Source organism: Corythoichthys intestinalis, chromosome 1 (genome assembly GCF_030265065.1).
Source record: "Corythoichthys intestinalis isolate RoL2023-P3 chromosome 1, ASM3026506v1, whole genome shotgun sequence".
Lineage (NCBI taxonomy): Eukaryota > Metazoa > Chordata > Actinopteri > Syngnathiformes > Syngnathidae > Corythoichthys > Corythoichthys intestinalis.
The window spans coordinates 48,337,127-48,350,000 of NC_080395.1; the positions used below are offsets into that span (position 1 = coordinate 48,337,127).

At 40.1% G+C, this 12,874-nt stretch overlaps 1 protein-coding gene across 3 annotated transcripts in view; it reads left to right on the plus strand.

Annotated features, from left to right (window-relative positions):
* LOC130913604 (NAD(P) transhydrogenase, mitochondrial-like) overlaps nucleotides 1-12,874 on the plus strand; it is a 32,260-nt gene that overhangs the window by 9,253 nt on the left and 10,133 nt on the right. For 2 of the 3 annotated variants that reach the window (XM_057832356.1, XM_057832340.1), the window contains exons 2-11: nucleotides 2,003-2,165; nucleotides 4,546-4,775; nucleotides 4,840-5,039; nucleotides 5,244-5,331; nucleotides 5,414-5,502; nucleotides 10,010-10,197; nucleotides 10,273-10,406; nucleotides 10,486-10,677; nucleotides 11,130-11,280; nucleotides 11,424-11,585. In XM_057832356.1, the coding sequence (XP_057688339.1) occupies nucleotides 2,036-2,165; nucleotides 4,546-4,775; nucleotides 4,840-5,039; nucleotides 5,244-5,331; nucleotides 5,414-5,502; nucleotides 10,010-10,197; nucleotides 10,273-10,406; nucleotides 10,486-10,677; nucleotides 11,130-11,280; nucleotides 11,424-11,585 (1,564 nt within the window). In that variant the 5' untranslated portion in view covers nucleotides 2,003-2,035. Of the gene's footprint in view, nucleotides 1-1,780; nucleotides 1,920-2,002; nucleotides 2,166-4,545; nucleotides 4,776-4,839; nucleotides 5,040-5,243; nucleotides 5,332-5,413; nucleotides 5,503-10,009; nucleotides 10,198-10,272; nucleotides 10,407-10,485; nucleotides 10,678-11,129; nucleotides 11,281-11,423; nucleotides 11,586-12,874 lie in introns of those variants that run through there. The other variant, XM_057832350.1, reaches the window with a different exon arrangement.

Sequence of the window (12,874 nt, forward strand, 5' to 3'; positions counted from 1 at the left end):
TTATGCTGTCACTTGACATTTTCTTTGCTCTAGAAAGTTTTTTTTTTTTAGTAGTGTAAATCTGAATTTATGCACTGTATCTATATGGTATAAAACGTAGTGTAGGTATATATTGTTTTTTTTTTGTTTTGTTTTTTTGGGGGGGGCGCAATATCCTTTTACCACTACTGTAGACTATTTTTTTGCATATAGTCCTTAACTCATTCACTGCCATTGACAGTTTAAAGACATCAAATCCATTTCAAATGGGAAGCCTGAAATTGAGTGATAATTTCATTGCCACTGATAGTTCAAGAGGTGCAATCCAATTTGGCAGTTAAAACTTATTGGATGTCTGTGGCCATCAATGGCAGCCAGTAAGTTAAAACTTAAAAATACGTACATTTTAAAAACCAGATCTATTACTCCTCATTCCTCTGAAAATGTTGTGAACGGGACCGATTGCCGATCACCTGATCAGAGCGGGGGACATGCCCAATACATACTCAATGTTATAATATTATATATTTAATATTATATACTTTAATTTACATGTACTACACAAAAATATTTGTAAATGTTAAAAGCAAGAATCATGAAGTACCACATGAGTAGCCTGCAGGCCTTTTCTGAAAGTAGCTCACCACTGATGAGACATTGGGTTTTTCTGGGAATGTTGCAGTAGTAATCGTTTGATAATGGAAACACTTAAGATTTATTGAAATTACTAGCTGTCAACATATAAGGTCATTTTAAAAAGTTTTCTTTTTTTTTCTTGGGGATTTTAATGACATTAAAACGTCTGATTGTAACGCTGTCCTCCATGATTGGCCATCAGAATTGGAATGAATCACAGCTCTTTGATGTTGCGCACCAATTCCCAGGTTAGGCACAATGGTTGTGTCAGAACTTAGTCTGGCCACTGCGTGTTAATCAGTACCTAAAAAGTTTCTTTTCATTTGTATCAATGACATGAACGTATAGTAATTAAAAAAGTAACTTTCCCCACCATTGAAAATTATTATTATTTTTTTTTTTTATCAAATGCAATCGGGACATTTACGAATCTCCTCCACTGACGAGTATACTTGTCAATTACATTTTTCAATGGAAATGAGTGAGGAGGAGCTGACTCTGCTCCAGTGTGAATTTCTAGCTCTGAAACAATTTTACTGCAACACAACGGCCAGTAGAAGGCAGCGATGCAGCATTTAAAATCCAGTCCAGTCTGTTGAGGCATTTCTGGTAAAAATTGATGCATTTTGTAAAATCTGACTACTGTATGGTCTCTACTGATCGTTGGAGAAAAGAAAAGGAAATATTCTCACACTTTTTTCTTTCTGATAGAAGACAGTCTAATTTTGTTGGGTAGATATGTACTAAGTACTCTTTAACAAAAACTCAAGATTATGTTGGTCTTGAAAAATCAGATAAAATGCTCTTTAATAGATGGCAATATGGGGTGGTGTGTTTTGAAAATGACTGTCAGTGAAAAAAGTGAAAACGTTGCACACCGATAACAGCCACCTAGGGAAAGAGTCCACTGTTGTTGCACACAGTTAATCCAATTTTAACACTATTGAAATTATGCCTCCTCCTCCTCATTTCTCTTTTTAGGTCATTGTGCTTTCTCTGAATCCACCCCGTGCAAACATTGCATGTTTGTGTTGCAAACTGTGTGGCTGTCCTCAGATATCCCCACTTAATCCTCAAAAACATTTGACATAACTGCTTAACTTTCTCTGCTTCCTGCTTGCCCGCACACCAGCCAGATTGCTCTTGGCACACTTTGCGTCAGTGCCGTCATAATTCCAGATCTCGCGAACGAGTCTGCGTGTGTGAGATCAGGCCAGAGACCTGTGTGTGTGCGCGCGTGTGTCCTGTAGAGCTGAAATGTCACGCTGCTAGTTCTGCTAGGTCTTTTGGAACATACAGCCAAGGTGTGTGTCATTTATATCAGGGCCTGTTAGAGATATTTATCAGAAAAATCCATGTTAACATAAATCTTAAATCTGCTTGCCAGACCTAGGAGTCTCCGGGCGGACGCTCTGCAGCCATGTCGACCCTCCTGCACTGCTTATCAAGCTCGTCCCTCACTTTACTCCAGCGAGGGGTCCGTCAAAAGATACCATCAAGGCGGAATTTCAGGACCTTCCCTGCGTTGTGGGACCAGAAGGCCAACAAAGGTAAGGAAAATTTAAGCTTTAGTCGAAATACATAGCTGTATCTCTTTTCATAAGAGTGGCTTGTGTGTTGAATTTAATTTAATAAACAAGGGAAAATCCAATGACTAAGTCTAGAACTGTTGAAAAATAACCCCCTCAAGATATAAAATTATTACCACAATGTCTCTGCTGCTAACATGTGAGAGGTCAGATAAAGGTGACCTGTAAAAAGTTTGCTTCGTGGACAATTCTCACCCAAAAATAATTCGAGGCTCCGATTTGTAAGCTTTCGAAGTGTTTCTGATTGAGTGTTTAAGTAGAGGTTATGCAAGTTTTCCACAGCAACTTTTTAAAAGTTGCCATGCGCCGCTATCTGCCTCAGAGTGTATCGGGCCTGAGCCACGCTGGCTGGGAGCCAATCACCTGCTAATATTGTAGCCATGGCAGCGAGGTCATGCCGCCATTTATGGAGAGAAATGTTAACCTGACACCGTTCTCAGCCATTCACACGTAGCTCTTCTCTAATATTCAGAGAAACACAAAAAAAATACAGTATCTCTTGTCTTTTATAAGTGCCACCTGAAAAAAATTCAAAACTTTGACATTCAGATTTCAGGTGACTTCATGACTGAAACTTGATTTGGCTTTTATGATGTATGATAGCTGTCAGTAATGCTGACAATTATGTATTCTATTGTATGTATTCTTGGTAGGTTTAAATGCTGAATGTGACTATTTTTAAAAGTTGGTTTTACAAGCACAAAAAATAGTTTAGGACTAATTAGAGAAGTGTTACTGAAGGAAAAGTTTTTTTTTTTTTTTTTTTTTTCAGGTTCACTTCATATTTCAAGCTTCAAGGAAAAAGGTTAAATGTTGAGAGAGCATTTATGTATATAAAAATGGATTCTAAGAAAAGTTCAATCTTTTAAGGTACTTAATGATTTATGAATGGGGATTATGAATGGGGGAAAGGAAGTTTAAGGGAAATCTCAAGATTTTTTCAAGTAACAAAAGTAGATCTTTTAAGGCGTCACTCTTAGATAATTTTTGATAAAAATAAAATGGAATTTATCAAAATTTCCTTTTCAAATATTACAAAAATAAGTGTTTCAAGATCTAGAAATTATTGAAAATATTCAATATTTATTTAGGTACGAACATAGCTGCCGCCGCCGAGACGTGACACCATTTTGTTTTTAACCGAAATGACCCGAGAGCCAAAGCCCCAGACAAAAAAAAAAAAAAAAAAAAGCAGTTTTTACGACCACCATTCTTCATGAAAAACATGCTAATCACATCAGTTTCAACACGAACATTTGGACAAGTGATGTCCAGTTAGCAAGCTTATCATGACGGCACAGTGGTTAGATGATCATTTAAACATGCAGAAAACGAAGCTAGCCAGTCAGTAATGCATTCAGTATGTAAAATGACGAGCGGTCAGAATACTTTGTAACATTGCCTTTATTTTCGGCTTAACAAAACAACACGCACGGGGACGCGAGCTCCAACTCCGTCCAAATAGTACTGCCGTGTATCAGTTTAGCTGCTGTAAAGCAAGTGTCGTGAGTGCCGCAAATGTAAACAAAGCGCTGCAGAATGGATACATGACATCTCGCTCTTTTGAGTTAATCATTTTCACAGTGTGCAACAAAGCATATACATTAGCAATCACTTTTAAAATTATCTAACCTATTTGTCTGCTCAATTACAGTCACAGTAGATAATAAAAACTTATTGGCACTTATTAACACTTATCAATTTAAATATGCACATTCCTGATGTAATGAAATAACAATAATATTCTGTAACCACAAATATTATTCAAAATCTTTCCTTCTTCCAAGTTTATTTTTATTTTTATTTTTTAATAGGATTAGGTATAATAATGTATTGCTTAAAATAAGGCTGTTAAGCTTATTTTCAGCTAGCTATTTTTCTTCCAAGAAATCTGAGTGAAATACACATGAAACGCTGGCAGATAATTTAATAAATTTACACTTAAAACTGAGTAGTTTTAAGGAGGTGTTTTTGCAGTGTAGTAATGTTATATATGTTAGAAATGGCTCACTTTTAAAGGCATTTTTGTACAACTTAGGTATTTACTCTGTAAGTAATTTTTGCCAAAAGTTTACCATTACACAATGTCAGACAATGTCATTATTTAGATGTTGGAATTTACTACTTGTTCATATTTGATGTTGAAAAAAAGAGCAATAAATTGTATTTTTGCACAGTAATATTTTCTCTTGTGTATACGTTAAAATTATACATAAATCTTTTAATAGAATTATCGGCTTGACATTATCTGTTGGAATGAGGAGGAAATTGTCAGTTATCTGTATCGGTTGAAAAATGTGTTATTGTGCATCGCTAATCTGTATTGTGTTCTGATATCTAGGTGTGCTTTACAAGGAGCTGGTAGTAGGCGTTCCCAAGGAGACCTTCCAGAACGAGCGGCGTGTGGCGTTGTCTCCTGCCGGGGTGCAGGCGCTGGTCAAGCAAGGTTTCAGTGTGAAGGTGGAGAGCGGAGCTGGCGAGGACTCAAAGTTCTCTGACCAGCAATATAAAGATGCAGGCGCTAGCATCACTGATGTCAAGGGAGCCCTTGGATCCGACCTGGTCCTCAAGGTTTGTATATATGTAAGCCATTTTACAATTAGACAGCCATTAAAACAGTTGTATTTTGGTGTAGGTCCGTGCACCGAGTCTGAGCGAGGCAGACCTTCTGAAACCGATGTCCACCCTGGTCAGCTTCATCTATCCAGCTCAGAATTCAGAGTTAATGAAGAAGCTATCTGAGAGGAAGAGCACTGTGTTGGCCATGGATCAAGTGCCGAGAGTCACCATCGCGCAAGGCTACGACGCACTCAGCTCTATGGCAAACATCGCCGGGTGAGAACCGAGACAATTCTATTAGACTTCATGATGTACACAATTACAGAGTAACAAGTAGAATTTACAGTACAAAGAAAATAATGGCTCCTAGAAGGCCACCATATAACTTCTATTAACTGTTTTCCCACAATCAAGTCCTGCTATGACTACACTGTTGTTCAAGAGGTATCAGCAGTGACATGGTCTTTTTTTATTTTTTAGATACAAGGCTGTAGTTTTGGCAGCTAACCACTTTGGTAGATTCTTTACTGGTCAAATCACAGCAGCAGGAAAAGTACCTCCGGCTAAGGTAAATGACACATGGCAGTGATAATGTAAGAGATTTTGTATGTGTTTTCTCAATCCATCTCCTAAAATGTGTTGTTTAATAGGTTCTGGTAATTGGAGGAGGTGTCGCTGGTTTAGCAGCCGCGGGGGCGGCCAAATCAATGGGAGCCATCGTGAGAGGATTTGATACGAGGTACATAGTTTAAATGGGATATGAGATTATTCATTCATCTTTTGAAACACTTATCTTCACGAGGGTCGAGGGGGTGCTGGAGCCTATTTTGGATAACAACAGGCAGGTTGCAGGGTACACTCTGAACTGGTTGCCAGCCAGTCGCAAGGGTACATGGAGACAAACAACCATTCACGCACACACTCACACCTACGGACAATTCGGAGTGTTCAAACAGCCTACCATGCATGTTCTTGGGATGTTGGAGTACCCAAACAAGCACAAGGAGAACATGCAAACTCCACACATGGAAACAGGATTGAACCTACAATCTCAGAACTGTGAGGCGGACGTGCTAACCACTCTTCCACTGTGCCGCGATATGAGAACACGAATAATCTTTATTGGGCAAGTATTTTATGTTGGAAATACACAAGGAATTCATTTCAAATATTACTACTATTATATGTAGTAATTCATTTTATTTACGGTATTGGCCCGAAAATAAAACGACCCTGATTATAAGACAACCCCCTCTTTTTCAAGACTCAAGTATGAAAAAAGACTTTTTGAACACCAAATTAATTTTTATACAGAAAATAATTACAGTACAGTTGAAACAAATGATTATAACAATACATTTGAGAGAAAAAGCATGTTATTTTGCCTCATTCAAATCTTAATATCTGAATATTTAAATATGCAATCACATTCGTAAATGAATGGCTTCTGATTTTTGAAATGTAAATAAACCAATCTATTGTGATAAAACAACAAAATTGCAATAACTGCATTAACCATCAAAGTGAAGTCTAACTGTATTCTTGAAACAAATCTGAATAAGGAAAAACATTGCAATAAAATAATGCAAACTCGTTAAACTAAAAAGAGTAGCTGAGATCTGTCATGACAGAACATCGCTTCAATGATATCTGGCGCCATCTAGCATTGTGAATGGGGAGAGTAGCTGAGATCTGTCATGACCAGGGGTCGCGTTAACCGAATATTTTCCGTCGTTGACCGATTTTTTAAAACGGTGACGGAAAAAACTGAAGTCCATCCGTCATTTTGACCGGTTGCAATTCACACCCCAGACCACAGGGTGGCGAGTGAGCATATTAATTAGCTATTGTCTCTCTTGATGCATGACGTCGTTGGCCTTACTCTGAAAAATGTCAAGGCAACTGAGTGTCCGAAGTTTCTTCAAAAAGCCCCAAAACGACGATGGTGTTGATAAAAGAGGTGAAAAAACAGGGACTGCACAAGCGGGCACGCAATTCAAGTCCATGCGCACCAGGAGGAAAGTGTGAGGCTACGTTCAGGCCACAGCAGGTGAACTGTTAATTTCATTGTTCCATATGCTACATATGGTAGGCTACCTACCTACTGGGGCCACAGTCAGCTGTTTTTGTCACTGCGGAGAAAAAGTTACATATTCATCTGCTTGATGTGTGATGGCACGGTGTGGATTCTCTGTTAAGCTTGTTCGGACAGAATATTAATTTAAAATGAATGAAAACTAAATACTATTGAATATGTTGAAGCAGTATGCAATGTTAAGAGTCTTGTTAGCTGTAGGCGCACTATCCTATTCCCCTCACTATCCACTCGCGGGGGCCTGCGCTTGTCAGTGACGTTCCTTATTCTCGCTATATGATTATACAACTTTAACATTTGTTAATAATACGCTCTGTGTGTAGTATCATCCATCGCTTTTCCTTTTTAAATGGGCACTTATAAGCGAACGCAAGAAGTAACAACGGGAACATTTTTAAACAGGCATTTCACGGGAGAGCATTTCGACTCTTCGGCCAATCATATAGCGAGAGCGAGTGGATAGTGAGGGGACCGCGCGCGGCTCTTAAGTGTCTCTGTCACGTGACTGTCGTAGCCGGTAACGCGCTCGGCCAAATGGACACACAAGTACGGAAGGTGAATTATGCCAAACAAAGGGTCACCACAATGTCATTATCATCATTTTAAAAATTTAAGTGACTGGTAAAAATAGATTATGACCTGATTTTTATGACCCTGTCAGTCAAAATGACAGACAACGAAAAAGTCTAACGCAACCTCTGGTCATGACAGAACATCGCTTCAATTATATCTGGCGCCATCTAGCGTTGTGAATAGGTATAATGTCTAGAGCGCGAATGTTACGTCCCACGGACGGCTTGCTAAGGGCGTAACATAAAACGAGCCACACAAGGTACGAGTGAACACAATTAATTTACACAAATCAAACTCTCAATGAACAATATACAGAATGTGGATGAAGCGCGGCTTCAGGGTAAGCCCAGGCCAAAACAACAAACAAAAGGAATCTACACTTGAACCCCCACCCGCTAACTAAACCCTGATCGTGTAAAAGGAACAAAGAAAAGGCAGCCACTAACCTAGCTTCTTACACTAAACAAAACAGGAGAAAACGGGTTGAACAGAGATGGCGGCTTACCCTTACTGCTTCAGTGCTCTTATTTACAGTGGCGAACAAAAATGATCCAATAACGAATAAACACAAAAGACCTCACCGAAAAAGCGGGAGCGTATCAAACTAGCGATCAAACGCACACGAGAGTGAATGGCGAGCAAACAGCTGGCGAGGAGGACCGCGGCAGAATGCTGTCAAATGCGACCTCCAAGAGCATTGACAGCGGCAGGTTTATGAAGCTTGGCGCCTTTTTTCGTGGCCAATCGGAGGCGGCGACATCATTTTTCCGTCCGGCGCCGATCATCTTGCGTCACAGTGGGAGGGGAGGCAGCCAGCTGGTGGAGGCGATGATCAGCTGACTGAAATTCTCAAAAAAATAATAATTATGCGGCCAGGGCTTTCACAGCGAATATAAGACGACCCCCTATTTTTCAGTGTTATTTCAATGCAAAAAAAACAGTCTTATATTCAGGCCAATACGGTTTAAAGCATTTTTTCATGGTACTCAAAAACGCTTTACAGAGATAGATTTAAAACAAGATAAAAAGAAATAAAATAAATGAAAAAAAAAAAACACACAAATTCCTGAACAGGTTGATCTCGAGTCCTGTCTTAAAGGTGGGGAGGTCAGAGTATGCACAAAACCGGGCAGTGAGTTCCAAAGGGTATTGGATTTGTGCATCAGAGGAATGTAAGGAGTGAGATGGGGTCTAGTGGTGGAGCAGGTCGGCAGGTGAATGGGGTTGTAATTATGGAGGACTTGAAGGTGATGCGGGGGATTTTGAACTGCATGCGCTGAGGAACGGAGAGCTAGTGGAGGTTCTGGAGGACCGGTGTGATGTTCTCTCAGGACTATGTATGATTAAGAGGGCAGGTGGCGAATATTTTGGTGTATTGGAGCTTGCTGAGAGTTTTGGAAAGTGTACCACAGAGGATGCTATCATTAGTCGATCCTGGAAGTGATGAAAACGGATTTCAGCATCGAAGAAGGTGAGATATGGATGGAGTCGTGCAATCTATGTGTGGTGGAAGAATGTGGGCTGGGTTATTTGTTAGACATGAGGTTCGAATGCCTGGGTAGGGTTAAGCAGGATGAGGGCAGGGTTGCAGGTGGTAACGTCAAGATTGAGGCAGAAGTTCCGAGTTGTTTCTATGCTGATTTTTGGGCCAATTATGATTACATCCGTTTTGTCACTGCTTAGTTTGACAAAACTCTTGAAGCATCCCGTTATTTTGGGTCAGTAAGGGTTTAATGGATGTAGGGATTTATGGAATTGGTGGAAATGTAAAATTGTATGTCATCAGCGTAGACGCGGAAATTAAGACCATGTTTGAGGAGGATGTCACCAAGAGGGAGGAGGAAGAGGAGCAAGTATGAACCCAAATCCTGGAAAATAAGGATGTTGAAATGGCCAGAGTCAGAAGAAAAAATGAGGTCATTTGTGACTTTGAGAAGAGCTGTTTCGGTGCTGTGCCTTGTACGAAGTGGACTGAAATGGTTGAAAAAGGCTATTGAACTTGAGGTCGTTTGTAAGTTGAGCAACAATGAAATGTCTTTGCAATTTTTAAAAGAAAAAAAGAGGTTAGATATGGGCCGGAAATTTGCAATATCATCAGGGTTAAGACCAGTTTTTTTTTTTTTTTTTTTTTTTTTACTATTTGGATGATGGCAGCCATCTTGAGAGACTGTGGGACAGCCACATGTAATGGAGAAGATTATATTAGTGATCAGGGATTTCTCAGTGTCAACCTGCCAAAGGAATATAAAAAAACAATGGCACATACAGTAGGAGGACTAGGCAAAGAGAACTGATGGGTTGCTTTGAGTTGCCCCAATTTCTTAGATGAGAAATGGGAAAACGAAATGGTGGAACAGAGAAGAAAACAACATATGGAAAGCCGTTTGAGCCTTATTAATAGAGTATGTCTTACTTGTGACATTTTAACCAAAAGTAGTACCTCTTTCAGCATACTACTGTGATTGAACCCTAATCATAGACTATTGCGCTGACTTTCAAACACATGTAGGCGTACAGACATTTTTATGTAAGTGCGCTCTTGTTAATGCTTTTTATAATAGTGTTTGGTATCCAACAGACCTGCCGCTCTAGAACAGTTCAAGTCGTTTGGGGCAGAGCCCCTAGAAGTGGACGTCAAAGAGTCTGGCGATGGGGTGGGAGGTTATGCCAAAGAGATGTCAAAGGAGTTCATTGACGCGGAGATGGCCCTGTTCGCCAAGCAGTGTAAAGAAGTCGACATCGTCATCAGCACTGCTCTGATCCCAGGTCAGTCACTCAGACCCTGGCCGGCACTGCATTTTGTTTTGTTTCTTTGTCTCATATTTGACATATTGTGTTCAGGAAAGCGGGCACCCATTCTAATCAAGAAGGAATTTGTGGAGTCCATGAAGGACGGTTCTGTGGTGGTGGATCTGGCTGCAGAGGCAGGGGGGAACATTGAGACCACCAGGCCTGGCGAACTTCACATTCATAAGGTGAGTTTGATTATTTTGTTGTTTTACTTAACTTTTTGCCACCTGTGGCGAATACGCTGATTTTGTTTTCTCGAATAAGAACGTGACCCACATTGGCTACACAGACCTGCCAAGCCGCATGGCCACCCAAGCCAGCACCCTCTACTCCAACAACGTACTGAAGCTGCTGAAGGCCATCAGCCCCGACAAGGAGTACTTCCACTATGAGCCCAAAGAAGATTTCGATTACGGAACAATGGACCATGTCATCCGCGGGACGCTTGTGATGAAGGTGATTGGATTTGTAATCTTAAACTCAGCTGGCAATCGTTGTAAGACGCTCTCGTGCTAGTGGAGTTTACCGAATGAGAATAGAAACTCATGCCCAGCTTTGTATTGCTCATCAGCAAGAATGTTACAGTATGAGTGCCTCATAATAGACTTTTCCAGGAATCTTGGGCTCTGACACATTGTTTATGGAAGGCAAAGCACGCAACCCCAATGTTACGTATCAGTTTCACCGTCATTAAACTAAGCAGTGCTCAGACTGCATTAGAGAGACAATTTATCTTTCAAAACCACTGGTAAGTGATTCTTGATTGCCGTTTGTTCATGGTAATCTTTTAGTTGGTGTTTGGATTGCACACTGTTTCTTTCTCACGCAAAACTGCTGAGCTTACTAGTTTGTTGCTGGTATCCTGTCATCCATTCTCACACGATTTCATGTCGTTGGTGCAACCACAGGATGGACACAATATGTTCCCGGCGCCCCTACCCAAGACGGCTCCCCCACAACCAGTCAAACAGAAATCTGTGGCGGAGTTGGAAGCTGAGAAAGTGGCTGCAGTTTCTCCTTTCAAACGCACAATGACGAATGCTGGAGTCTACACAACAGGTTGGAAGGATACACGCCTCGACATTACTCATTCACTACAACTGACTGCGACAGAAGTCCCGTCCTTTTGAAGCTGGAATGATTGGCATTGGGGGAAAAGTAGCAAAGAGTTGACACCAGTTGTTTTTTGCTGCCCCCTGCAGGACTGTCCACCTGTCTAGCTCTGGGCCTCATCTCCCCCAACGCTGCGTTCACGCAGATGGTGACGACTTTCGGCCTGGCGGGAATCGTGGGGTACCACACGGTGTGGGGCGTGACCCCTGCACTGCACTCGCCTTTAATGTCTGTCACAAACGCCATCTCAGGTGACATTTTTAACCTTGGGTCTTGATATGAACTTTTTATATTGCATGTGTCTATTTTTGGTAATTACAAAACCAATGAACTTAATGTCCACATATGTGGACAGCACATATTGGGTCATGTATTGTAGGCTACAATATTAACGTTTGGTATACAAGTGGGGTCCACATATGTGGACAGCAGGTCTCAAATATATCATTTTATATTTGTTACTATTATTATTAAGTAGTGTGTGTATGGCGGAAAACACTCAGGTGACTTGAAGTTCCACTCTGAGACCCGCAATTTGGCCAAATTTCAAAATTGTCCTATATGCATGTGTGTTACATCATTGGAGAGCATTTTTTGACACCTTAAAAGGAGATCAAATCAGGTGAGTGAAAAATAGACATTTTTGAGACCTTTGAAATTTGAAGTTTCTTATTTAAAGTTTTGGACACCCATCCGGGTACATAATAAATATGTCCATAATTGACACGCTAGCGTTCGACTACAATTTGTCTTTTTGTCGCTCTCCGGTAACTCTAGGTGCGAGCATGAGAAAGCATCATTAAAGACACGATGATTTTAACAAGATATTATCGCGTACTTACCTTGTTTCGATCAAAAAACTCTTTGTAGCATGTATCACCAAGTGTCAAGACACAGCTGTGAATGGCCACAGCCGGACTTTGTGGGGATTTTATGGGTGAAACACAGTAATATAACAAGGGTCGCGATGCAAAAGTCACAGACAAAACGGAGTGGTCGAGATTTTCTTTTTCAAATATTTACCCCTTTAAATTTGTTATTTTCAGATTTTTCTTTGTTTGGATTTCGATTATTTATCATCTAAAATATTGGGGGAAATGCGACAGGAACAAAAAAAATAATAAATAATTAAGTAAAAAAATTAAGCGATAGTTATGAGGTAGATATCCGTGACCTATTTACAGACACTATTTTTTTCATTGTGACGTAATTTGGTTAAAAGTTTAAAATATGCGAGTCCTTTTTTTTTTTTTATATAAATATTAGACATCAATTTATGATTCTAAGCTAAAAATGATAGACATTTCGAATGATAAATATAATTATTTACCTTTTTATGGCTTGGTTGAAACAAAAGCGGTGTCTGTAAGCAGGAGTTTCCAGGGTAAAACGGACAAATAAAAAATAGTCCGGAGGGGATAACGCGCCATGAAACTGCTATGGCAGCATCTAGACATATTGTTCAATCAAACACAACAGTTCTATTTCATAGTATTTACCTAATTGCCTGCCATTGACAATGATATATGTCCATTCCATT